This window comes from Oryctolagus cuniculus, chromosome 13 (genome assembly GCF_964237555.1).
Source record: "Oryctolagus cuniculus chromosome 13, mOryCun1.1, whole genome shotgun sequence".
Taxonomy (NCBI): domain Eukaryota; kingdom Metazoa; phylum Chordata; class Mammalia; order Lagomorpha; family Leporidae; genus Oryctolagus; species Oryctolagus cuniculus.
Window position 1 is genome coordinate 2140432 of NC_091444.1, and position 26536 is coordinate 2166967.

At 52.5% G+C, this 26536-nt stretch overlaps 1 protein-coding gene and 1 long non-coding RNA gene across 4 annotated transcripts in view; one reads left to right on the plus strand and one right to left on the minus strand.

Annotated features, from left to right (window-relative positions):
• Nucleotides 1-22966, minus strand: part of EDEM3 (ER degradation enhancing alpha-mannosidase like protein 3) — a 70195-nt gene extending 47229 nt beyond the window's left edge. For 2 of the 3 annotated variants that reach the window (XM_051821021.2, XM_070055039.1), the window contains exons 1-4: nucleotides 22628-22948; nucleotides 17874-17919; nucleotides 3103-3203; nucleotides 2608-2647 (exon numbers count right to left, since the gene is read on the minus strand). In XM_051821021.2, coding sequence (XP_051676981.1) covers nucleotides 2608-2647; nucleotides 3103-3203; nucleotides 17874-17919; nucleotides 22628-22785 — 345 coding nt within the window. In that variant the 5' untranslated portion in view covers nucleotides 22786-22948. Of the gene's footprint in view, nucleotides 1-2607; nucleotides 2648-3102; nucleotides 3204-17873; nucleotides 17920-22627 lie in introns of all 3 variants that reach the window. The other variant, XM_051821019.2, reaches the window with a different exon arrangement.
• A 249-nt stretch (nucleotides 22967-23215) lies between these two features.
• Nucleotides 23216-25302, plus strand: LOC138845096 (uncharacterized). The gene is made up of 2 exons (XR_011381811.1): nucleotides 23216-23610; nucleotides 24637-25302. It is a non-coding gene; the product is annotated as an uncharacterized lncRNA (long non-coding RNA).
• The last annotated feature ends 1234 nt before the right edge of the window (nucleotides 25303-26536 follow it).

The following is a 26536-nucleotide window of genomic DNA, read 5'->3' on the forward strand; positions in this document are numbered from 1 at the left end:
TCTCTGCTGTAGCCTGGGAGGGCAGTGGAGGATGGTCCAAGTGCTTGGGCCCTGCACCTGCATGGGAGACCAGGAGAAGCACCTGGCTCCTGGCTTCAGATCAGCATGGTGTGCCGGCCGCAGCGGCCACTAGGGGGTGAACCAACGGAAAAAGGAAGACCTTCCTCTCTGTCTCTCTCTCACTGTCCACTCTGCCTGTCAAAAAAAAAAAAAAAAAAAAATCACTAAGAAGTTAAGAAAAAAAAAAAGAAACAAATAACACAGTTCCTCCCTCAATGATAACCTGTGTCTTCTGGGATATTTTGTGTATCTTTCTCTTCTCTTACCATATGCAGAAAACCTACGACCACTAAACCAAAACACAGATATACACTATCATCTCTTTCTCAGTTGCTACAGTATAGTTTGTACATGTCATTAATCTCTAAAAATGACGCTGTGAACTTCAAACTGTGACTCAGGGTGAGGTGTGACACCCAGGCAGCATGCAGCCCGCTAGCTGAGACCCTGGTTGCGACAGCTGCCATTACATCAGAGCCCTGCGGTCCATATCTGGTTCTAGTTCCCGACTCTGACTTCCTACTGATGCACGCCGTTGCTGGCTGTGGCTACAGCTCGAGTATGGGGCTCCTGCCACTCATGTCGGAGGTCTGGATTGAGTCCCTGCTCCCAGCTGCCGTGGGCATCTGTGGAGTCAACTCCTTCTCTCTCATGCTTCTCAAACACATGAATAAATAAATGATGCAAACACTCATGGCTTTCTCAGCCAGGGCTGCATTTTCCATCCAAAGAGAGGCTTCAGGAGAATGACAATAATCCCAGGCTCACTCCAGAATCACTTGGGTGGGTTTTTTTTTAAACACTGCAGGTGATCTTCCCAAGCTGCGATTAGCAGTGGAAATCTCTGTTCTCAAAGAAACGCCCCGTGAGAGAAGGAGAAACAGCACACAGACAAAAATCTTGCCTGGCTGCAGAAATGCTGCAACCTCGAAGGCTTTCCGCTCTGTTCTGGATACAGCAATCAGCCCTGCGCTGTTAACGACGAGAAATCCTCCTTAAGGAGAATCCCTGAGCACGCCTGCTCTCAGGACGCTAGAGCGAAGCCGCAAGACACTGTAGTGAGAGATCATGACGCCTGGAACCCAACCTTTCTTCTCTGCCATCATGAACAGAGTCCAAGTGACTTTTGTACCACATGAGGTTGAAAAGGAAGGCCAGGAGGTGATCAGGTGGTGCTAAAAACCACTGCTGAGCTCTGGCCTCCAAATCAGCCCTCAAGGCTTTCGGATATGGCTGAAAATCCCATGAAAGAATTTCAGGCATGGAAAGCCAAGACACTGTGGCAAAAAAAAAGGATCTACAAGATTGATCTCTGTGCGTGAGATCCCAGTGGAAAGAAGGGGCCATCAAAGAAGGAGGTACCTTTCCCTGAAGGGAGGAGAGAACTTCCACTTTGACTATGGCCTTGTCTAAATAAGGTCAGAGTTGGCGAACTCAAGAGGCTTCCATAGCCTTGGCAGCTCATGACAAGAGAGTCGGGTGATTACTGATGATTACTGATAAATAAGAGTGTCAGTTGTTAAATCAACAGGAGTCACTGTGCACTCACTCCCCATGTAGGAGCTCTGTCCTTAATGAGCTGTACTATGAGAATTAACGGTGAAACTCGTCTTCAAACTGTACTTTATACTTTGTGTGTCTGTGTGGGTACATACTGTGGAAATCTTTACTTAACAGAGTTGGTCTTCTGTATATAAAGATAATTAAAAATGACTCTTAATGAAGAATGGGATGGGACAGGGAGTAAGAGGTGGGACGGGGGTAAGGGGTGGGAGGGTGTCTATGGGGGAAGAACCACTATATTCCTGGAAGCTGTACCTATGAAATTTGCATTCATTAAATAAAAGCTTTCTTAAAAAAAAAAAAAAAAACAACAACAACAAACACCACTACTGAGAAAAGTAAATTTTTGTTTACCGATACAGCACATGAAGATTCTAATTTAAGAATTTTAACATCATTGTACCAAATATTTATGGGAGGAGAATATCAATTTCATTTTCTAAAATTACTTTGTTTCAACAGCTTCAACCTCCTATCCAAAGAAAAACAGACCTTTCTGACTAAGGCGCATCACATGAGCTGAAATCTCAAAGTATCTGGGTATCTCCCCCATTCTACCTGATACCACGTGACACCATAACACGGCAGTGTGAAAGACACCATTCTACCTAGTACCATGTGACACCATAACACGGCAGTGTAAAAGACACCATTCTACCTAATATCACGTGACACCATAACGCAACAGTGTGAAAGACACCATTCTACCTAGTACCACGTGACACCATAACACGGCAGTGTGAAAGACACCATTCTACCTAGTACCACGTGACACCATAACGACAGTGTGAAAGACACCGTTCTACCTAATACCACGTGACACCACAACGCGACAGTGTGAAAGATGTATTTAGAAGTGAAAATCAGAACACACTAAATGCCAAAGGCTTCTACTTCATGCTGTGCTACAATTATATTCATAGTACTTGCAAATCTGCATTATGAAATTTACAAACAGGTAAATCCAAGAAGAAGCAAACCTACCACGAGAGTGTCCAAAGAATCAATCAGTGTCAGAGAAAACCTGAGGAAGAAGACAAAGAGACGGTCACGTGAGAATTCCAAAGGTGGCGCCCAGGAAGGCAGGGCAGCCCGCAGCCCTGCTGGCTCAACCATGAGCCGGCTTCCTGGCCCTGCAGGAGAGAAGCCCCCACGGCCTGTGCATCTCAGTCGTCTCAAAATAAACGACAACAGTGAATCCTCAACACCTTCCAATGTGTCCATGACTTTATCCGCATTTCTGAAGTTACCTGAAAGTGAAAGGATTTTAAAAGTGACATCCATTTTTACTAATTTTTCTCTAAGGAATAAACTAATGAATATTTTACAAAACAAGATGCCAGAAAAGAATAAAGCAGCTCAACGTTAAACTGGAAGCAGTCTTTAAACGGTGGCCAGTCCCCCGGAAACGTGCTTGTGAACGGCCTGCAGAGGCTGACGCGGGTCCTCTGACGGCCCCACGCCTGTGGCAATACTCACTTTCCCAAGGCGTCGTCAACGTCCCCTCGACTGGGCTCCTGGCCTCTCACCCGACCTCTGCAGGTCAAAGGCATGAGTTCATCCGCTGGGTAAGCATGTTCCTGCAAGGACACTTCAGTAAGTGACCCCGGAAAATCAGACAAAACACACCCTCTAAACCACGACCTGTTCAGCTTAAACACACACACACACACACACACACACACACAGGAGGATACTCAGAAGTTGTACTATCTTCACAGTCTGTGGAATCTTTAAGAAATTTAAATCACAAAGATAATCAGTGTTAAAAAATACTAAATACCAAAAAAGTTCTTTAGAAAATTGACCATCCCACCCCTCAGCCTCACTCCCTAGAGGTGACCACTGTGACCACTGAGACACACGCACGTGCCCCACTCTGAACTGTATTCACAGACGAGCACACTAATCTAGAGTGTGTTCACTTGAGGCATGGTCTCCCCGGCTAGAAGCTGACGGGTGTACGTCACTCTCGTAACTGCAAACGACAATCTGGCATCAGCCGCTACTACCGGTGCTGATGTCCTAAGAACTACTCTACACGCTTCAGTTCACTCAGGATGGCAACGACCTCTGAAAGACATGAAGCATCTCCATTCCATAGATGAGGAAAAGGAGACCCAGAGGAAGCACGCAAGCCTAAGTCACGCATCTGGTGTGTGACGGATCCAGAACTCAAAGCCAGGAACAGATTCCAGGGCCCGTGCCCACAGCAGCATCTGCTCCTCACAGCATTCCATCTCGTGCATATGCGAAAACTTGTATGTATTCCTCTACTGATGAACACGCAGCATTTCAGTTTTCACTGGATAAACAGCCGTGTGCATAACCCTCACACATACGCTAGTGTTCCTATGGATCCCCGAAGACAGACCCACTCGGTCGAGGGGAGGGGTCACTAAGTTCTGGCCGATACTACCACGCTGAGGACGCCATGTACTTTACACACGGAACTCTGGCCAGGGTGCTGTGGGGTGCGTGTTCTCCAACCCCAGGTGAACACAGCTCACGCCCTTCCAGCACTACGTCGCCATCACGAGGCACATCTCCTAGATGAACACTCCCAAGTCTCACTGTTAGGATAAGCATCTTTCTGCATTAGCCAATGCTATTTCGTTTCCTGAAGACTGTTCACTCCTGCTGTTCATGCTTCTGCTGTTTGCTTTTTGGTCAGAAGTCTCTTTACACATTACTTTTGTTACATACAGTAGACATTTCTGTCATTTGGCTGGCTTTTTTTTTTTTTTTTGATTTATTTATTTGTTTGAAAGGCAGAGTTTAGGAAAGAGGGGAGGGAGAAGAGAGGGAGAGAACCTTCCATCTACTGGTTCACTCCCCAGATGGCTGCACCAGCCCGCTCTGGGCCAGGCTGAAGCCAGGAGCTGGAGCATCAGCAGGTCTCCCACACAGGTGCAGGGGTCAGGCACTTGAGCCATCTGCTGCTGCTTTCTCAGGAGCATTAGCAGGGAGCTGGATCTGAAGTGGAGCAGCCAGAACTCGAGCCGGCGCCACAGGATGTTTGGGATGACGGCACCACAGGCAGTGGCTTTACCTGCTATGCCACAGCGTCGGCCCCTTTTGGTTGGCTTTTAACTGGAGTTATAGTGCAAAAGTTGTAACAATGTAGTTAACCTGCCAGTCTTCCTCTATGGTTTCTGGATCGCAGGCTTGCTCCAGTGGTTAAGACCCCAGTTAGACACCCGCGTCCCACCACAAAGTACGCGAGTTCCACACTCAGCTCCAGCTCCTGACTCTGCTTCCCGCTGATGCAGAGCGTGGCGGGCAGTGGTTACGGCTGCAGTAACCGGGCTCCTGCAAATCACACGGGAGACCTGGACGGAGCTCCCAGCCCAACCCCAGCTGCCGCAGGCATCCGAGGAGATGGAAGCTGTTCATCCCTCTCTCAACTTAGAAAAAAAAAAATTTAAAGAGACTAGCCTGAACATCTGAAAACAGTACTCCAATAATTTTTTTTAAATAATTAGATTATTTCCTCTACCTGGAACCTATTTTTACTTGTGATGTGAAAGAGGGATGTGACTATATTTGTCTTCCCCACCCCAAATAGTCAATTATCTAAATAGCACTTTTTAAAAAAATATTTTTGATTTTTTAACTTGAGAAGCAAAGAAACAAAGACAGAGATGTCGCTCCCCGTCTTCGTGGAGGAATGACACAGGACCCTGCGCTGTTCTTTCATCTGCTCGGCCCTCCCCGGGTTTGCTGGGTTTGCTGCTGGTTCTTTCCGGGTTGGCTACTGTCCCTTCCACCTCCGTGGAAGGGCGGTTCCCCCTGCCACATTCCCCACTTCCGCAGGGGAGCGGCACACCGCCGGCCGGCTCTCTCGGGGGCTGCACAGGTGTGTTCCTTCAGATAGATGTTCCTCTTAGATGTTCCTGGTGCATGTTGTCTCTCTCCTCCTTTATAGTCCTCTTCCACCAATCCCAACTCTGCTACCCACACGCCGAGTACGCTGCTCTCCTCCAATCAGGAGCAGGTCCTGCTGTTTATTGGTTGAACTGGAGGCAGCTGTGTAAAGCTGTTTCCTCCTCTCCCAGCGCCATATTGTGGGAGAGCAGATGCATAGAATAAGTCTTAATTCCAGTAACTTAGTCTAGTCCGAGTTGCTCCCAGTTGCTCCCCACAAGAGAGAGCTCCCATCCAGTGATTCACTCCCCAAAGGCCCTCAAGGCCAGGGCTGGGCCAGGCCAAAGCCAGAAGCCAGGAACTCGCTCCAGGTCTCCCACATGCAATGGCAGGGACCCAAGCAGTTGAGCCATCACCTGCTGACCCTAGGGTGCACGTCGCAGGAGGCCAGCACTAGACCCAGGGACTCCAAGACAGGCCACAGGCATCTCAGCTGCCAGGCCAAACACCTGCCCTCCACAGCGCCTCGGAACCCACCCTCCCTCCCCCCGCCCCTCCCTCCCTCCTTGCCCGCTGGCGCGAAAGCTCGGCTTTACCGCGTCAAAGACGGCACACACTGCCCTCCACAGACCCACTCGCCTGCTCTACCTTCATCATCTACCTTCCTTTCTCAAGACCCTTTCTGTGCAACTTCACCCTTCCTGGAAATTCCATTGACTTTTTTTTTTTGATCGATCGATCGATCCATCTATCTGAAAGAGTGACAGAGAGGTGGGGGGAGACCCTCCATCCGCTGGTTCTCTCCTCAAATGGCTGCAACTTCCAGGGCTGGTCCAGGCAAAAGCCAGGAGCCAGGAACTCCGTCCTGGTCTCCCACGGAAGTGGCAGGTGTCCAAGTACATGGGCCACATGCCACTGTCTTCCCAGGGAGCTGGACCACAAATGCAACAGCCGGGCCTCAAACCAGTGCTCAGATATGGGGTGCTGGCACTGGAAACAGCAGCTGCACCTGCTACGCCAAGGCCTGCCCCTGCCCCCACAATGGAATTTTAATTGGAAGAACCCAATTTGGGGAGAATTGATATCTTTACCAATTAAGTCTTCTGATGTAGAAATACAGCGTTACCACTGTATAATGCACACCTTCGTTATGAATTGTTTCATGTATTAATACTCATTAACAGGTACTCTCTAGTTTGGACCGCTGTAACACTGACCTGTCAGATCACTTCCAGTCTAGGTGGTATAAAGAACACGCGGGAATGTTCCTTCCCCCTACCACAAACACAATGAAATGCTGAATACGGCTCTAAAAAATTTTAATACACAGCTGAACTTGAGAACAAGAAATATTTAAGTGAAACTGCCACGGAGGCGGTCAGGCTGCGGCCCACAGGGCCTGCACAGGGCTCCTCAGGAGGGGACCGGAAGGGCACGTTCCCACCTTCTGATCTGCTAAGCTTGGTCCTGTCTTCGCCAAGGGACAGTCCCTCAAAGACGAATGATTCTGGGAAGACGTAAAGGTCAGAATCGCCATGTTAATGTGTGTCTCAGTTTCAGACAGTATTATCAACTCCCTGCCAAGAACAATGGGATGAGACGTCCTTGTCCCTTGTCCCAGTGTGGGACTTCTGCCTGCTAGGTCACTGTAACCTGTCTTCTCTTTGCCTGGTCTCCTCCTGCAAAGCTTCTATTGCTACAATTAAGTCAAATAAACATCCAACGTGGTTCAAGCCTCAGCACCCCAGACACTAACCAAGTTCACAAATCACCACATCACTCCAGATGCTCATCACGACCAGTGATCCACCGATCACTTCAAGTCTCAGTGACGGAGCACCGGGGACATTCACACGCACGCAAATGTGCCGTGTGGCCTCCATCAGTGCTGCGATGATCCTACACGACACGGATTACAGACACGGATCACGTGCACACAGCAAGCGTGTCGTGTGTGGCCTCTGTCAGTGCTGCGATGATCCTACACACAGTTACAGACACGGATCACGTGCACGTGCACACAGCAAGCGTGTCGTGTGTGGCCTCCATCAGTGCTGCGATGATCCTACACACAGTTACAGACACGGATCACGTTCACGTGCACACAGTAAGCGTGTCGTGTGTGGCCTCTGTCAGTGCTGTGATGATCCTACACACAGTTACAAACACGGATCACGTGCACACAGCAAGCATGTCGTGTGTGGCCTCCATCAGTGCTGCGATGATCCTACACACAGTTACAGACACGGATCACGTGCACCCAGCAAGCGTGTCATGTGTGGCCTCTGTCAGTGCTGTGATGATCCTACACACAGTTACAAACACGGATCACGTGCACGTGCACACAGCAAGCGTGTCGTGTGTGGCCTCTGTCAGTGCTGTGATGATCCTACACACAGTTACAGACACGGATCACGTGCACACAGCAAGCGTGTTGTGTGTGGCCTCCGTGTCAGTGCTGCGATGATCCTACACACAGTTACAGACACGGATCACATGCACACAGCAAGCGTGTCATGTGTGGCCTCCGTCAGTGCTGTGATGATCCTACACACAGTTACAAACACGGATCACGTGCACGTGCACACAGCAAGCGTGTCGTGTGTGGCCTCCGTGTCAGTGCTGTGATGATCCTACACACAGTTACAGACACGGATCACGTGCACACAGCAAGCGTGTCGTGTGTGGCCTCCGTGTCAGTGCTGTGATGATCCTACACACAGTTACAAACACGGATCACGTGCACACAGCAAGCGTGTCGTGTGTGGCTTCCATCAGTGCTGTGATGATCCTACACACAGTTCACAAACACGGATCACGTGCACGTGCACATGGCAAGCATGTCATGTGTGGCCTCCGAGTCAGTGCTGTGATGATCCTACTCACAGGTACAAACCCGGATCACTAAAAAGGCATTAGCTACCAAGATGGAAGTTCAGGAGAGGAGGGAGAGAGCACGGGCGGGCGGGCAAAGTGCTAACACAGGAAGTGAAATCACACTGGACATGTTTGGGGCCCCAGCAGAAACAGCGGCCCCGGGTCCTGGCCTGGCACCAAGAAAGACGCTCAAGGCAGGCGGGCACAGAGGTACCGCGGAGGACAAATTATCAACATACATGACAAGCAGTCGTGACACAGAGGATGAGACACAGAGAAGGGAGGCCAGCAGACACCTGCCATTAAAGAAACTCCCAGAAATATTTTGAAGGGTAAGTGTCTGAGACAGCTCCAGACCCACACAGGAGCCCGAGCGCGCAGCTCAGCAGGTAGAGTCACACGACACACAGAGGTGGCAGGGCAGGCAGGGTCAGCTTCCCTGAATAGCACTATGCAAAGAAACACAACACTGCAACGCTCAGCGCTCCCAACACTCTGAATTGCGATACTGACACTCTTCATTCCTCTATTCACAACTATCAGGAGGGGAATTTCAATGTTTCCACAAAGATGCTCGGAGGTGTGGCACGCATTCTGGTGTGACGTGAGTGTCAGGTCTCTGCTGAGTGGGGCCGATGCACACCACGTGCCCGGGCCTCTCCACTCCTGAGTCTTTATCTTGGCTCACTTCGTGGTTGCCCGGAAGCCTCAAGTAGTCTCCTGCTCACCTCTGTTGTAAGGGAACCACGGACAAGGTCTCTGGTGCTCTGGGTCAGGCTGTCTCCTGCCTGCCTTACACGTAACCCTTGCCGTGTGTGCTCCAGCGCCCTCAAGATCTGGACACACCCCTGCTGCAGTCACCACACCCTGCCACGGTCACGGTCATCCTCAGGCTAGCCCGACCTCTCCTACCTTGTTTTTATTATGCTCCTATGATTCTTAATTCTTGAATTTCAGCAAATAGATTCCCAATTCCTGATTATGTGCCTTTTGCCCCGCACTTAACGCAAGTACCCAGATTCCAAACTAACAGCCAATAGCGACAGCAAAAGAGAGACCAAAAACACTGAGCACACGGCCAACAGAAAGAGCAGGACAGGAAGGAGAACCCCACACCCGCACGGCAGGCTGAGGAAGACACAAGACTGAGCACACGGCCAACAGGAAGAGGGAGAACCCCACACCCGCACGGCAGGCTGAGGAAGATAGCAAGACTGAAGGCCACAACCCTCAGGTACTAAGGAGAGCGAGTGTTCTGTAATGACTTATTTCCCTAAGGAACAAATTCCAGGCAACAAATATTCTGACACTAGAATCCGTATACAGCTACTAAATTCTGAATTCAGTACAGTACATTGTAATTTTAATATTATACTCAAATTTCAGCATAAATCCCTAATCGCTTACAGACCAAATTCCTGATGACTTCTTCATGTGTCAATTCCAACAGAACTGATTTCTCAGAACGCACTCTTGCTTTACAGTCTCGTATTTAATACACACAAACAACACTCAGGAGAACGGTAAACAATTTTTTAAGTTCCTGATGTATTCTGAAAGATACTTACTAAAAAGATCATTCAAATGTTAATTTGCTTCTAATAAGTTCCTACTTTTAAACCACTGCTTAGGAAACTTCATACTATTTTTAGAGTTTCACACAAACATCTCTGAAGCTAAATGTGAATCCAAACCCTAAATTAAATACGAAATTCAAATCTTGAGCTTATTAATAGCAACTGCAACCAGAATAATCAAATAAAGGAGTCTTGAACCAGGTACTTCGCGTCCCTTCGTTTCAAGATTCAAGGTAAAAATAGCAACGCAGCCTTTCCCTTGAGTTAACCACAGGGCCGAGTGTGGCCACGCTGCGCACACCTGGAGCAATGCTGACGTGGGAGGTGCCCTGCTTTGGCAGGAGCAGGACTCTGCTCACCTCATACTGCCACAACCAGGGACAACCAGTTCATGCTGCTGTGACTCAGAGCCAAGAAAAACCAGTCGTTACCACTCAGAAACAACATCAGGCGGGAGAGCCCTGCATCAGTTCAGCGGAGCACTTACGCAGCTGGAGCCAGAGTAAAAGTGAATGCGATGAACCCTCCACATCAGACTGCACTGACCAGGGCTCTGAGGAGGCCTCCTCTGAAACTCCCCAAACAAAGCTGCATCAAAGCCACCTGTTCAGTAAGGCCACCTCCACAGCCAGGTAAAGGGAAGACATTCCACTCTGCTAGAATAGCCATTTAAAAATTCACTTGGGCCAGCATTACAGCACAGTAAGTTAAGCCATTTGCTTCCCACATGGGAGTGCCGGTTCAGGTCCCAGCCGCTCCACGTCAATCCTGTGCCGGAGAAAGCAGTGGGAGATGGCCCAAGTGCCTGAGCCCCTGCCATCACGTGGGAGACCCGGGAGAAGCTTCTGGGCTTCAGTCTGGCCCAGGCCTGGCCGTTGTGGCCACCTGGGGAATGAATCAATGGACGAAGATATCTCTATCTCTCTCCCCCTGGCCCCGTCACTATGCCTTTAAATAACAGATCATTTTTTAAAAAATCATTAATTTACTAGAAATAGCAGATACACTGAATGTTCAGTAACACTGTGTATGTTTTTACTGTTTATTCCAGGTCCTTATGTAGACACCTTCCTCCTTTAGGCAGATAGATCTCTCTCCCTAAACTAAGAACTCAATGCATTTAATCGGTCACCTGTCCCATGCTGAAGCCACATGCTAGTAACTGACCAAAACCACGCAGACTCAGCAGGTCTGCTTCCACTCCCCCACACGTCCCCTGCCTCCCTCTATTCCTCATCCACACTCACGCACAACTATTCGTCAGGTGTTTAGGAGTCGTTTATTAGGCTCACTTCCAACACAGACCACTCGTTGTAAGAGCCATGTTACGGAATGCTGCTCAGCAGAGGAGACACAAGCAACAGAAACGGAGCTGTCTGTCCCTTAAGGTTTTCAGTCAGTCACTACAGAGTACAGTGTCGGCGAACTGAAGCTTGCTCTCAGAGGTAGAGGAGAATGAAAGCTTCCAAATCCTCCAATATACCTTAATCAATCTGGTTTCAGCAAACAATACAGTCAAATGAACTTATGAAATGTTATATAATTATAATGATGTGATCAAATAAAGCCCTACTAAGAGTTTTTTTAAATCTTAACAATATAGATACAGAAAAGTACTTGACAAACTTCAGTCCTTTTTGTGCTGAAAACACTCAGCAAACCAGGAACAGAGGAGACTTCACTGATAAAGTCATCAAAAACCAACCCCAACCCGGCGCTCCACAGCAAGCAGCTGATTTCTCCTTACAATCAAGGACAAGCCAAGAATCTCAGCACTTCCTTTTCAGTACAGTGCTGGAAGCAGTAAGACAAGAACAGGAAGAAAAACAGACTGGACAGACAACCTGAAACTCCCTTTTTTATGGATGACCTGCTTGACCATGTAGAAAACCCTAAGAAATCTACCGAGACAGGCTACTAGAAATAACACGTGAGTTTACAAAGTCACAGGATACAAGGTCTGTGTCTGCACATCAACAGACACTGGGAATGAAAATTAGAAAAACACAATTTACAGCAACATCAAAAACATAAGACTTATGGGTACGTTTAACCGAAGACGTGCAAGCACTGGCATGATGCAAAGTGCACGGCGGTGCTCAGACTCGCGAAGCCTGAGTGCAGGACTTCCGTGACAGCTACAAGAACCAGGATAACGTGGTACTGGTCTAAGTGCAGAGGTGTGCACTGACACCTTGAGAGAAGGCGCAGTAACTGAAACCCACACCCTGTGCATGGAGAACGCACACTGCCACCCTCCCTTCGGAAGTTTGGTGGAATCTGTGAAATACGTATAGACAGACGCACAGTGTAGCGACAGTCCCGCGCACGGAGACTCACACAGCCCACTGCTGCTTCTCCTCACAAATGTCAGTCATTCAGCAGGGAAGGATATCCTCTCCAACAAATGGTCCTGGTGCACTGGGCTACTCACACGGGAAAAAACGCACCAACTTTTACCTCACACCGAACACGTGGGTCACACAGCCAAGGGAGCAGGCTAAAATGACAAACAGCTGGAAAACCTCTGCACTCTCAGAGTAGGCAGAGTTTAAGACAGGATGTGAAAGGCAACAGTCACAAAAATTCATAAACTGGACTCTGTCATAATTTGAAGCATTTGCACTTCAAACTCACTCTTCAGAAAATTAAAGGCACAGTACAGCCTGGGAAAACACCCATAAGACACATATGTGACAGCAGGCTAAGATCCAGAATACACAGTAACTGTTACAACTCAGCAATAGTGAATGACCCGATTTTAAAATGGACAAAAGATCTGAACAGATGTGTCATCAAAAAAGTTGCACAAACAGCAAATGAAGTGCATGGGAAGATTTTCAACATCACTAGTCCTCAGGAAAAATCAAATTAAAATTCCAATGAAATATTCTCCTAAAATAGCTGAAATTAAAAAGACTGGAAGTACCAAATGTTTGAGAGAAGGTGCAGTAACTGAAACCCACACCCTGTGCATGGAGAATGCACACTGCCACCCTCCCTTCGGAAGTTTGGCGGAATCTGTAAAATACGTATGAGACAGACATGAAAACCTAAGTCCACATGAAACTTGCATTCACGGGCTCACTGCGGCCTTGTTAATGACAGCCAAAGAGGAGCCAAAAGCCAAATATTCAACCGGTGAGTGGAGAAATAAAGCCTTCTACCAAGTTAACAGCACATGCCCGAGCACTCAACAGGGCGCTCAGCCAGCGCCACACTGACTGACCTCGGGACGCCGCCACACACGAGCTCCTGGAGAAGAGACTCTGGTGTGACGAAAGGCGGCTCAACGGCTGCTAAGGGGCAGAGGCGGCGGAGTGCACTCTGAGGGCGCGAGGGAAACCTGTGGGTGACAGAGTCCCTGCCGCGACTGGCTCCCCGCGGCCGTCACTGGACTCTGACCGTCTGCAAACCACCTGAGAAGCACTCACACTTCCGGTATCGCACACCTGCCAGGGGAAACAGGAGGGCCTGGGGCATCAGACCGGGATTCTAAAGCCCCAGGGACAGCAGGATGGGCCTTGCCGTGGGACCCCCGAGGGCTTCAGGATGGGCAGAGGCCCAGGAGCGGTGCCTCACACATGCAGTCCCACGTGGTCCACACGGAGTTCACATCCGCCACCCTCAACGTCAGTATCACCACAGCTCTACTTTTTCTGGTGAACAAACTATTAAAGAGTCGCTGGTACGCAGTGGCTTTGGCTGGAGATGAAAACGTTCCCCAGACGGCGCAGAGCGCAGAGAGAAGCTGCGTGCTGCCACACTGTGCACTCTGGAACCGTGGAGGTGCTAAGTTTGTACTGCACATGCTTTACCAGCCCAGAAGACACACGGGGGGGTGGGGGGAAGCATTACTAAGGAAAGACAAACACGGAGAGTCACAGGAACCCTGCTTGGGTAGAATGAGAGACTCTCTCTCTCAAAAATCAAGCTTAAAAGGAACCATGTTTACCAATTCTGCTCAAGTTGACTTGGAATGGTTAGGGATCTACTCAAGTAGTTTTGCTCCCAACAGTTGTAACTGAGGTGTCCACAGCAGAAGGAAAATACTGGGAGACAAACACCAGAGTCGTATCCAAAAAGGCCCTGCATCTGGGTGGCCCCCACCCATCTATGGCCTGTGAGCAGAACTTGGTACAAGTACTGAGAACCTGCTAATGGAAGCCTTGAACTTGCTGTGGCCTGGGGTCAGGCAAGGTCCCACAAGAACTGCCCAAACAACATCGAATTCCAGGCTTTGTGGAGAAATGAGAAAGCCATCTGTACAACTCACTGGGCAATCGCAGCCGGATTGACCGGGGAGAGGGCCGGTCAGACACGGCAGCCAGGGACTGAGAACCAGGAACCCTAGCTGTAACTCCAGGGAGAAGAGGCACAGCACCTTGCTAGAGCTGACAGACACTGCTATTAGGAAACGCCATTCACAGACCTACCCCACGGGCACATGCTGAGAACAGGAAAGAAAGCGTGTGTGCCTCAAGTTCCTGGCACAACGTGGGAATACGTCCCCAGCGGAGGCCGGGAAGGGCTTTCGGGGGCAATTTCAAGGTCGAGTGGTAAGGGCAGGCGTAGCCCTCAGCAAGAAACACGTGTCCAGGTGGAGCTTCGTGTGCAGGGCTGAGCACAGCCCAGGAGGCAGCCGGACTTGCCAGCGATGAGAAACTCGCTCAGCCCCACTGGGTCCCACTGAGGCAGAGCCACGCTAGTGCGGCCTGCTCCAAGTCCAGACTTCATAGCTGTAATTCTTCCATGCTGCCTGGCTGAGGAAAATGCCACTGTTTTCCTGGGAACTAAGAAGGTCACTGGAACTGTTCTCACTGCATGCTAGGCTGGAGAGCAGTACAAGGAAGGACTAGTAGGGGCCGGCGCTGTGGCGTAGCGGGTAAAGCCGCTGCCTGCAGTGCCAGCGTCCCATACGGGCACCAGTTTGAGTCTCAGCTGCTCCACTTCCAATCCAGCTCTCTGCTGTGGCCTGGGAAAGCAGCAGCAGATGGTCCAAGTGCTTGGGACCCTGCACCTGCGGGAGACCCAGAAGAGGCTCCTGGCTCCTGGCTTCAGAGCGGCGCAGCTCTGGCGGTTACAGCCAACTGGGGAGTGGACGAGCGGATGGAGACCTCTCTCTCTCTCTTCCACTCCACCCCATCTCTCTCCCTCTCTCTCTCTGTCTGCCTCTCCTTCTCTCTGTGTAACTCTGATTTTCAAATAAATAAATCTTAAAAAAAAAAAAAAAAGTAGGTCTAGGGAGAAGTGAGGAAAAGCTATCATCATTCCTTAAAAGCTCCCATGTAGCAGGCGCTTCAGCTACTTTAGCCCTGAGTACAACAAGGCAGAGATCCGTGTGCCCTGAAACCTCTCTGACTGAACTGCTAATGAAATTTATTAAACTACTTCTTTTAGTTTAAAAGGCAGACACATCACAATAACCAAACGCAAATAAAAAAATTAATAGGCATTTACGTTCCAGGCACACTGCTGGGCACAGGACATATAAAGAATGTATTTATTGAGAAATAAAGAGGGAACCGGCCTTGTGTCGTAGCAGGCTTCCCACAAAGGCGCGGGTTCAAATCCCAGCTGCTCCACCCCCAAATCCAGCTCCTTGCTAACGGCCTAGGAAAGCAGCAGCAGATGTCCCAAGTGCTTGGGTCCCTGCCACCCACGCAGGAGACCCGGATGAAGCTCCTGGGTACAGCCTGGCTCAGCCCTGGCCACTGCAGCCACTTGGGGAGTGAAGCAGCAGATGGAAGCTCTCTCTTCCTGTCTCCCTGTTAACTGAGGAAGGAAGGAAGAAATGAAAAGGCCCTAGCCCCCGGGATCGAGTCTGCAGTAACCTGCTGCGGCCATGCCCGTCTCCCATCTGCAGACACTGTTCACAGGGCTGAGCGCTGTGTGAGGCCGCCAGCTAGCAACGAGCTGAGACAGGGCTCTAAAACCCGCACACTTCTGTTCTACAGCAAGGCCGCGCTGTCTCTGAGCACACAAACTAGAAAACATGTTCAACTAACAGCAGATAGCAAGTACAAGGGACGTGGATCCTCCCCCATGTGAGCTGAGACCTTGAAAGGGGGAGTGTGAACTCCACACGTGGCCTTGGCTCACGAACTCACACAGACTGAACACAGCACAAGTGCAGTGCAGAGCCACGCACGCCGTACAACAGTTGGGCAGCGTAAAACAGGAGGGAGCGTCACAGAGTTCATGGAAATCGGAGCTAAAAGGTGTTTATTTGGTGCAAAAAAACTTGGAAATGCATGCAGTTTTTTTCCTAATACATTTTCCATGAACTTCTTTGAAGACTCCTTCTATGCACGAATTTTAGTTTTTTTATGTGCCAAAATCTACTTTTCTGCCTTTCCCTTCACCCCACTGACCAGGAACTGTGACAAGTGGCCTCGTATGCACTGCAGCAGACCACAGGTGGGCATGGGCCCCCAGGAAACAGGGAAGAAGCTGCGCTTCCGGGAGTTCCTGGTGTCTGAGCTAGCGTCTCTCTCCCTCAGCTCCTGTGTGTGGTCAGCTGCAGCACGAAGTTCCCCAATCAGTGGGAAGCGGGACAGGAAGTCCTCCAAGGGCTGCCCTCTGCCTGCCCTTCACAAACCCAGTGACTCCGTGTGCTGCACAGCAGGAGGAAAAGCAGTGATGGGGCTTCCTGCTGGTCATCCACAGAGCAAAAGCCGGCCGGCCCCGCTTCACACAGAGTCCTTCCCAGCAAGGGCAGGGCCTCACTCGCTGGACGGCTTCACGCACCCGTGGAACCAAGTGAGCACCTAGGAGACGCGTGTGGCTCAGACCACAGCACGGATCCACCTGGCCATCTCGCAACCACCAGCCTAGGTTTGATCATCATGCTTTGCCCGAGCTGAACGGATAAGGGAAACACGATTTTGAAAGAAATATGAAGAGAATGGCCGGGGACTTAAAAAATGCCCTTAACATCGCCTTTTCTGTTACAGTCACATCCACACCATCATCACCATCACACCTGAAAACATCTATTAGGAGCTCAAAATGTGCTCTTACCAGATGTTCAACACAGAAGGAAACAGATTATCAGATACGAGACATTGTAAAAAGCAAAAATGCATAAAGTATATATATATATTTTTAGATGTTCACAATGAAAAATGGATTCAAAGAATTAGTTGAAAAATATGTAAAGCAGAATTAAAGTTAGTTCTCTGTCAAACTTTTCTCAACTATATTTTATAGGCTGTAAACACACACACACATGCACACACACACACACAAATCTGTGCACATATCTTAAAATGTAAAACCAAGGTTACAAGAAATAATTCTTTGGATAATTTGATTAAATTTTTTTCAAAATTACACAAATGTATATGCCACACTTTCTAAAGCATGCCTCCTGTTTCACCGACACTGCTATACAGAATCCTCTAAAACCTCTCGTGGTGTGAAACTGAAACTGTGGCTTCACCCTCAGTGGGCTCCAGGCACTCTTAGTAACAGGCGCCGAGCAGGGCCGCGTGGAGCACACACGGTGCAGGGCCCCCGAGGACACACCTTGCACGGAGACCGAGAGATCACTTCTCTTTAAGCACTGCTTTTCTTCACAGCGTATATAAAGTAATACTACAAACAGTTCTTTTTAAATTACGAGAATAATCGCCCTTAAAGCCGGGGTGAGTATCTTCTTGCTTCTATCCACCACTTCTGGCTCTGTGAAGCACTCCATGCACACTGCTGATGGGGTCCAGGAATGTGCTCCACATTCAACCTCAGCTTATTCTCATCTGCCCAGCACGCTGGTTCCCCGAGGTGCACTCCCACAGCACTCCGTTAAGCCACGTTTGCCTTCTTTTTAAAGCACGCTGGTTCCCAGGGTCCAGAGCGTCCAGGTGACTGTGCTCACACAACAATCAGCTCCCAGAGACAGCACGTGAAGACACGCCTGCCACTTACCATGTAGTTACCATAGGCATGATCAAACATTTCCAGCACTTGATTCCTAATTTTAAAAAAGCAGAAACGGAAAATAGTTAAGTATATTCTATTTACTGTCTTTCAAAAAGTTAATTCTCCTTCACAAAAACATACCAATAAAAAACAAATGAAAACGAAACTCTGCGTTAGAAGGGACACGCACGGGGTCAGGAAGCCACAGCAGTGAGCAGACAGGCCCTGGAGTCGCCGCGCCCGCCAGTCCAAGCCCCACTCCTGGTCACTCAGGCACAACTCACGTTACAACCGTGCCTAAGAGAACTGCTGAGCAGTCACTCCAGAAACAGAGGGGACAAGCCTGTTCCTGGAAAACGATGCTGCTCCGCCTCAATACTCACTGAAGACGCCATCCTGGAGGGGCAGGTGCTGGCCAGCCTGCAGCCACTGGGCCCATCTGCCACTCAGCCTGCATGGCTGAGTGAGCCCCGGGGAGAGAGGGGGCCATCACAGGAGGAGGGAACCTGCACTCTGCTTGTGGCCCTGTCTGGACTCAGAGGGCCCCGCAGCCTTGGCTGCTCATGCCAGCAGCCTCGGGTGGTCACTGCCGTCATGGATAAGCGTGTCGCTGGTTGTGAAATCGACCACAGGAGACACTGTGCACTTGCTCCCCGTGGAGGACCTCTGTCCTCAAGGAGCTGTACTGTGAGAATTAACGTTAAGACTTGTCTTCAAACTGTACTTTATGCCTTGTGTGTCTGTGGGTGCAAACTTGAAATCTTTACTTAGTACAGAGTTGATCTTCTATATACAAAGATGATTAGAAATCAATCTTGGTGAGGAGTGTGATGGGAGGGAGTGGTGGTGGGAGGGCAGGTATGGGGGGGGAAGAACTGCTATGAAATGTATATTTGTTCAATAAAAGGTTTCTAAAAAAATGAAAGGGTGAGGGTGGGCTGGCATGACATACCATTTTCTCAAGCCTCTGCCTTCCTCAAATTAATGCCTACTTGTTGCACCTACTTGTTAATATGGCACAATCTCAAAAGATGTATTTTAGTCATGCTGTGCTCTCTCAAAAAGCTGTCACAAGTCAAATGGTATTCACCTCTACGATAAAACTCACACTCAAAAAGAGACCCCAGGTTTGGCTAACTGCCTCTCCAGGGCTCCAAGAAGGCTGTTCCAACAGAACGCTGTTCCCCGCACCACATTTCCACTCAACACCTGCAAGGCTGGGACCCAGAAATCAGTACTGCACATCCAGGCGCTCCAGGCTGCAGGAAAACCTACAGAAGTTAGTGTTACGGACAGAGAAGGCCAAACGGCAAGAATGAGAAGGTGTGAAGAGAAGGACAGGCTACGTCTCATTCGCCTCCTGCCACACTGCAGTACCTCCTCCAAAACTGCAGTCCTGGCAGCGAGGGCAGCCTAGTGGTTAGGACACCGTGTCCCAGATCACGGGGCCTGGCTCTGGCTCCGGCTCCGGACTCCAGCTTACCCCCAGGAAGACCCCAAGTGGCCACAGTGATGGCTCAAGGACCTGGGTCCACGCCCCCTGTGGGAGGCCTGGGACGGAGTTCCCAGCTCCTGGCTTCAGTGCATCGTGGGCACATGGGCAGTGACCGAGGGAATGGGAGCTCAGTCTCTGCTTCTCAATTAACAAAATAATAATAAAAAAGTAATCATGATGATCAACTACTGATAATCATAAAGCTAATAGAAAAGAACTAATTTCCAGGTCCTGGCTGACAACGACTAATGATGGCCAATAATAATCAAGTACACTCAAACTCATAAACTGAATAACTGAACCCCTAACAATGTTTTATACACAGTAATCATTGAACAACACCTAATCATTAAAAACACGATCCCATAACAGCTTTGCTAAAACACTCATTCTTGGTAAGTTTATCCATGTATGACAGAAGATGTATGGGGCTGGCGCCGTGGTGTGGGCTAAGCCTCCGTCTACGGCACCGGCATCCCATGTGGGCACTGGTTTGAGTCCTGGCTACCTCTCTTCCAATCCAGCTCTCTGCTCATGGCCTGGGAAAGCAGTGGAAGATGGCCCGAGTGCCTGGGCCCTTGCACCCTCGTGGGAAGCTCCTGGCTCCTGGTTTCAGGTTAGCCCAGCTCTGGCTGTTGCAGCCATTTGGGGAGTGAACCAGCAGATGGAAGACCTCTCTCTCTCTTTCTCTCCCTCTCTATAACTCTGCCTCTCAAACATAAATTAAAAAAAAAAAAAAAGAGTATTTATCAAGCGATTTCACAAAGTTGTAGACATGGGCTACACTGCAGATGAGCAGGATCTTTACAATCTGATCTACCTGCCCCTGTGCCCACAAAGCAGAGACAGTGTCCCTTCAGGCACTCTGTTAATAAATGAAGATGGCAGCTCGGCTCTCTCCTTCTGAAAAATGGAATTAAGTCAAGATTATTAGCCAGGTAGAAGCTCCTGCAACTGGGCAGGGCAGTGCCTCCACGGGGGAGCGCCGTCGTCGAGATGAGAGGCCAGTCATCACGGCCAAGGAGGGCACAGGGCCTCCGTCTCCAGAGCCTTCGAAGCGGGCCACTGAGCATCCAACGGCTCGGACTTCCACGTCAGAGGTCCACAGCAGGCCAGTGATTACCATCTTAACGTTTCTATAAGGCTTCCTAGCCACAGGATCTAAACATATCAGACATCAGATCCACGGCTTGGAATTATGTCTTGACTCATTTTAAGAAATTTCTGTAAGTCAGCTCTTTCCAGTGTTACACTATCTGCCAACATCTACAGAAAGTGGATCATTCTGGACTCCAATTATAAATAAAGGCAATTTTACAAAACCCCCTGCCCTAACGTTTAAAAAACGAAACAAAAAACAATGCATTCCATGAAGGATACAACTATACAGGACCAGGTAAACAATCCACAAATCGGCAACTGCAAGCACCAGGAAATCGCTCCCCATTCCTAGCAATGCCCGTCTCGTCTGTTTGGTCTGAGGGTGTAGGAAAAGGGTGGGACATTTTCTGCTTCTTATCATAAGTCATTGTTAGGATTAAAAAAAAAAAAAAAAAAGCACAGGTGAACCTAATGCATCTGGAGTTGTTCTCGGAAAATCCCCCGGGGAAAGCAACCCCACAAATGTCTGTAGCTCACTCTTCCCTCATGGCAGAGAAGGCCAATCTAGAACCGAGTGCTAGCTGGAACCTCATGCCGACTTGGCTAGACTTTCCCAGTTAAAAACTCAGCCTGGGGCAGGGGCCGCAGTGTGGCCAGCTAAGCCACGGCTCAGGACGCCAGCATCCCACGTCGCCGAGCAGGCTGGACCCCGGAGGCTCCTCTTCCCGTGCAGGCTCTGTGCAGGCGCCCCTGGGGAGCGGCAGTGATGGCGCCCGCCACCACACAGGAGACCTGGATGGAGCTCCCGGCTCCTGGTTTTGGCCTGGCACGGCCCCAGCTGTTTCGGCCATCTGGGGTGTGAACCAGCAGACGGAAGATCTCTTTCACTCCCTCTCCCTCTCTGTCGCTCTGCCTTTCAAATAAATCAATCTTTTGCAAAAAAAGTTAATTCTCATCAAAAATGAGTTGTCCAGTACCTGTCCCTCAAGTGAGAGCTCTCACCAGAAAAGGCAGGCAGGGGAGTGGGGTCGGAGAAGATCCCGGGGATCCTCAACAGACCTGATACTCCGCATCTCCCAGAGCGGACCAGACCGGCTGGAAACCGCCCGCCCCCCACCACACTACACGTCAACCGCAGGGGTCACACGCAGCTCATGGAGGCAGGGAGGCGGCCAGCGCCCTGGCCTTCTGGCTAAGCCTCTGCCTGCAGCGCCTGCTTCCCGTGTGGCTGCCGGACCCAGCTCCCTGCCAACGGCCTGGGAAAGCAGGGCGCGATGGCCCACGCGCCACCCATGTGGGACACCTGCAGGAAGCGCCAGCCATTCCGGGAGCGAACCAGCTGATGGAAGATTTTCTCTCTGCTCGCTCGCTCTCCCTCTCTCTGTAATAAACAAATCCTCAAAGGGGAAAGGAAAGAACCGGGGAGGGTCCCAGGGGTGACGCGCTCCAGGGGCACAGGGGTCACGGCTGTCGGGGAGGACAGGGGGCACTCGGAGCGACTGGTCCTTCTGCTTTGAGAGCTGATCTTTTCCTGCCATCGGGCAGTCTTCGCTGTTATTTCATCTAAAAGCTAGAAGGGGCCTCTCGCGGCAGCTCCCGGAGGGACGCCCATCCTGACGGCCAACCCTCCAGGTCTGCAGCCGCGGGCCGCTCCCTCCAGGAACCCTCGGAGCAGGTGCAGGCCGGCCTCAGGGTGCGGGCACCGCAGACGGCGCAAAGCGCACATCGCGGTCCCCCTGGCTCCGGCCTCGGAGAGACGGCCCGGACCTGGCCAGGGCTGCGGGTGTGCGGACTTGACAGGCGGCACCAGGAGGCACCAGCCGCACGGACTGCAGCCCGCAGCTCAGCCCGGCAGGCCGGGGTCGGGGGCCGTGCCGCTTCCCGCGGGCGGCGGGCGCGCGTGTCACCGTGGCTGCGCCTCGCCGACACTCGCACCGCACTTTCCCCGAGGCGGACGCCGCTCTGGGCACGCAGCCCGCACGCCCCACGCGGGCTTCTCCACTCCGCCGCCCAGTGCCCCGCGCTACTCCGGCCACGCGGCGCGGGACGCCAGCAGGCCAGGGCACCCGGCCACGCCGCGCTCCAGCAGCCCACGCTCCCGCGGCCGCGCCCCCGCACCGGTGCCCCGCAACCCCGCGCGCCCCGGCCTCCCGCACACCCTTACCCGAGCCTCTGCTTCTCCTCCCGGCTCATGGGCGCGGCGCCCGCCGTGCACACCGACGCGGCCGCCACCAGGCAGAGCGCCGCCGCGGCCGCCGCCAGGCTGCCGGGCGCCGGCCGCAGGCGCGGACACCCGCCGCCCCGGCCGCCGGCCGCGCTCATCCCGCGGGTGCGAGCTCGCGCCGCGCTACGCCCGGCCGGCGGGACACATCGTCGGGCGCGGGCTGAGGGGCTGCGAGCCGCGCCGAGGCCGGCTGAGGACTGAGGCGGGGGCCGCCGGCGCCCGAGCGCTCCCGAGGCCACCGAGCCGCCCAGGACCGCCGCCGCCACCGCCCTCCGCTGCCGGCACCGCCCCCCGCTTCCGGTGTCGTAGTCAAGGAAACCACCTTTGCGTCACTTCCGGCGCCCGCCCCTCGGGGCCAGGCGGCCAATGCGGGCCGCCGCGGAGAGGGCCGGGCCGGGCGGCCGGAGCGGGGATTGGTCGGGGAAAGGGCGACGTGGACCGAGGCGGGGCGGGCCGGGGCGGGGCGGCCGCTCCGGCGCGGCGGACTGGCGGGCGGCTGACAACCCGTCCCGGCGTGCACTGCTCGCTGGTCGCCGGCCGCTGCGGCCGCCGGGCCTGGGCGAGCCGAGCGGGCTCCTCCCCCTGCCCCTGCCCTTGGCCAGCCCTGGGAGCCGTCTGGGCTCGCGCCCCTGAGGAGGACGTCTCCCCGGGGTGGGCAGGCTGCGGCGGCTGTCCCCGCGCCGGTGCCGCACGGCTGGGGCGGAGGCGAGGAGAGCGAGAGGGCCCCGGGCACCGCGGGCAGGGCTGAGGAGGGAGAGAGGGCCCCGGGCACCGCGGGCAGGGCTGAGGAGAGACCCAGCCACGCACACCGCGGGCACGAGAGAGGAGAGACCCAGCCCCGCACACCGCGGGCAGGGCTGAGGAGAGCGAGACCCCGCACACCGCGGGCACGAGAGAGGAGAGACCCCGCTGCACACACCTGGGTAGAGCTGGGGAGGGCGAGGCCCCGGGCACCCTGGGCAGGGGTGAGGAGAGACCCAGCCCCGCACACCTGGGCAGGGCTGGGGAGGGCGAGGCCCCGGGCACCCTGGGCAGGGGTGAGGAGAGACCCAGCCCCGCACACCGCGGGCAGGGCTGAGGAGAACGAGGCCCCGAACACCTGGGGCACGAGCGAGGAGAGACCCAGCCCCGCACACCTGGGTAGAGCTGGGGAGGGCGAGGCCCCGGGCACCCCGGGGTTGGGGGTGGGGGTGGGGGTGTAGTGAGCAGAGGGGAAGCCCCCGGACAGTGAGGGGACGTGGATGGGCACTCCTGGGGCCTTGCCCCGTGCTCTCTGTACCCCTGTTGCGGGAATCCCACCAGCCTGCGGCCTGCACAGACTGACAGCTGTCGCCTGGGCCGCTCCAGGGAACCTGGGGGCGGGCGATGGGAACTCGCGGTGGGTTGATGCGCTGAAATGACAGGTCCCCCCGCCCCGCCCCGGAAAAGCACTCTGCCTCTCCCGTGACCCCACAGCACAAGGGTGGGGGCTGAGCTGGGCCGCGGCCTCCGTGTGCGCCCTGCAGCCTTGCGCTGTGTCCCTGGAAATTCACTTCCTTCCCTCTCCCCGCTGACTGACTGTTCAGACTACACTTATTTAAAGATGCATTTATTTATTTCAAAGCAGAGTTACAGAGAGAGGTCTTCCAGCCACGGGTGCACTCCCCAGATGGCCGCAATGGCCAGAGCCGGGCCAGGCCAAAGCCGAGAGCCTGCAGCTCCCTCCTGACCTCCCATGTGGGTGCAGGAGCCCAGACACCTGGGCCATCTGCTGCCTTCCCAGAAACACCAGCGGGGAGCTGGGTGGGAAGTGGAGCAGGCGCCGGGCACGGGATGCCAGCACTGCAGGCGGCGGCTTTACCCGCTGTACCAGAGCGCCGGCCCCTCTGTGCAGTTGTCCCCCAGCGTCTCTGTGTTGTCCTTTATCTCTCTGCGCTGTGCCCCGTGCTGAGTTTTCCTGCTACGTGCAGCCAAGCATCGGATGTCAGGAAAGCTGTCCTGGTCCTCAGACCCACGGTTCCACCACCCTGACGGGAGCTTCCTCGCCTCTGGTCCAAGGACAGCCCGAACAGAATGTGTCTCCGATTCACATGAGTGCCTCCTGCCCAGCCTCCTTCATGGGCCATGTCCCTCTGGGTGCCAACTCGTACACAGATGCTGCCGCCCTGGCTGCGGCAATGGCCGCCTACGTGATTCCCTGCTGTCCTGCTCGTGACGACGGAGCCGGCACCCAAGTCCTCTGCACTCTGCCTTACCGCTGCCCCACCCTCAGGTCCTGTGCAGCAGCTGAGTTCCCGTCCTAACCTTCTGTGCCTTGGCTCCACTCAGCCCCTCTGCTGCCCACCGTCTTTGTAGAATGCCCACCACGCAGCAAGGCTCAGCTCGGATTCCTTCCCCACGAAGCCTTCCGGTCGGAGGAAGTCAGCCCGTCCCCTCCCTCCGTCGTCTCCTGTGCCTTCCTCCTCCTGCCGTGCCCACTAGACTGCCCACCTGCAGGGTCCTGACTGGCTTATCGACGGGTGGGGGCCAACGCTCCGGGCACTGGGCCTGTCCTGCTATGGATACTCAGCAAACGTGGGTTTTCCCCTTCCAGTTCCTGCGTCTGTAAAGTGGAAATAATATGGTTGTTTTATCTACCTCTGTGGACAGTGTGAAGTCATTTCTGTTCAGTGTTTAATTTTGCGCTTTTTACAGACCTGCAGTCCTCCACTACTTCCTCCCTAGATCCTCCTCGGCAGCCTAGATGATGAGGCCAGCAAAACAAACAAATACTTGAGCGTTGGCTTGGCTGTGGCCCGGAGGACTCCACGAGCTAAAGGTCGACAGCGATCATCCAGTGTTTGAAGCTAAGAACAAGTAGCAGAACAGCCAGTGACCTTCAGTGACGCTGGAAGGCAGTCAAGTCAATTATTTGCGGGAGTTATTGGCCATCAGGGTTCTGTACCTCCTTGATGGCCCAAGTCTTTGTAAGAAGGCAAAGTTGACGATTAACTATCATTAAGAAACACCAACCTAAAGAAGTACTGGCTTTTAATGTTTAGCATTTTCTGGCATACTTGTTTGATTTCAAACTAGCACCACACTTTTAAAGGGTTTAATGAGAAGGCAGATACATTTTTTTTTTTTTTTTTTGCTGACTTGCTAGGTAAAAAGCACCTTTTTCTCCCTTACTAAAATTCATTTTCTACCCGGTGGCTGAGTCCATTTGCACTGGCTTCTGCAAAACCGTAGTAGATTAAGCAGTGTGATTCAAAAAGTAGGGAGACTTTACACTGAAGGCAGAAGGCAGGGAGGTGAGAGAAGGAGGTGTTCAGAAAGTGAGTTGCAGAAGTGTCGCTCCCCCTCTTCGTGGAGGAACGACACAGGACCCTGCGCTGTTCTTTCGTCTGCTCGGCCCTCCCCGGGTTTGCTGCTGGTTCTTCCCGGGTTGGCTACTGTCCCTTCCACCTCCGTGGAAGGGCAGTTCCCCCTGGCCACATTCCCCACTTCCGCAGGGGAGTGGCACACCGCCGGCCGGCTTTCTCGGGGGCTGCACAGGTGTTCCCTCAGCTAGATGTTCCCCTTAGATGTTCCTGGTGCATGCCGTCTCTCTCCTCCTTTATAGTCCTCCTCCGCCAATCCCAACTCGGCTGCCCACACGCCGAGTACGCTGCTCTCCTCCAATCAGGAGCAAGTCCTACAGTTTATTGGTTGAACTGGAGGCAGCTGTGCAGAAGCTGTTTACTTCTCTCCCAGCGCCATATTGTGGGAGAGCAGATGCATAGAATAAGTCTTAATTCCAGTAACTCAGTCTAGTCCGGATTGCTCCCCACACAGAAGTACACCCAGTTTTTTTTTTTTAAGATTTATTTTATTTATTTGAAAGAGTTA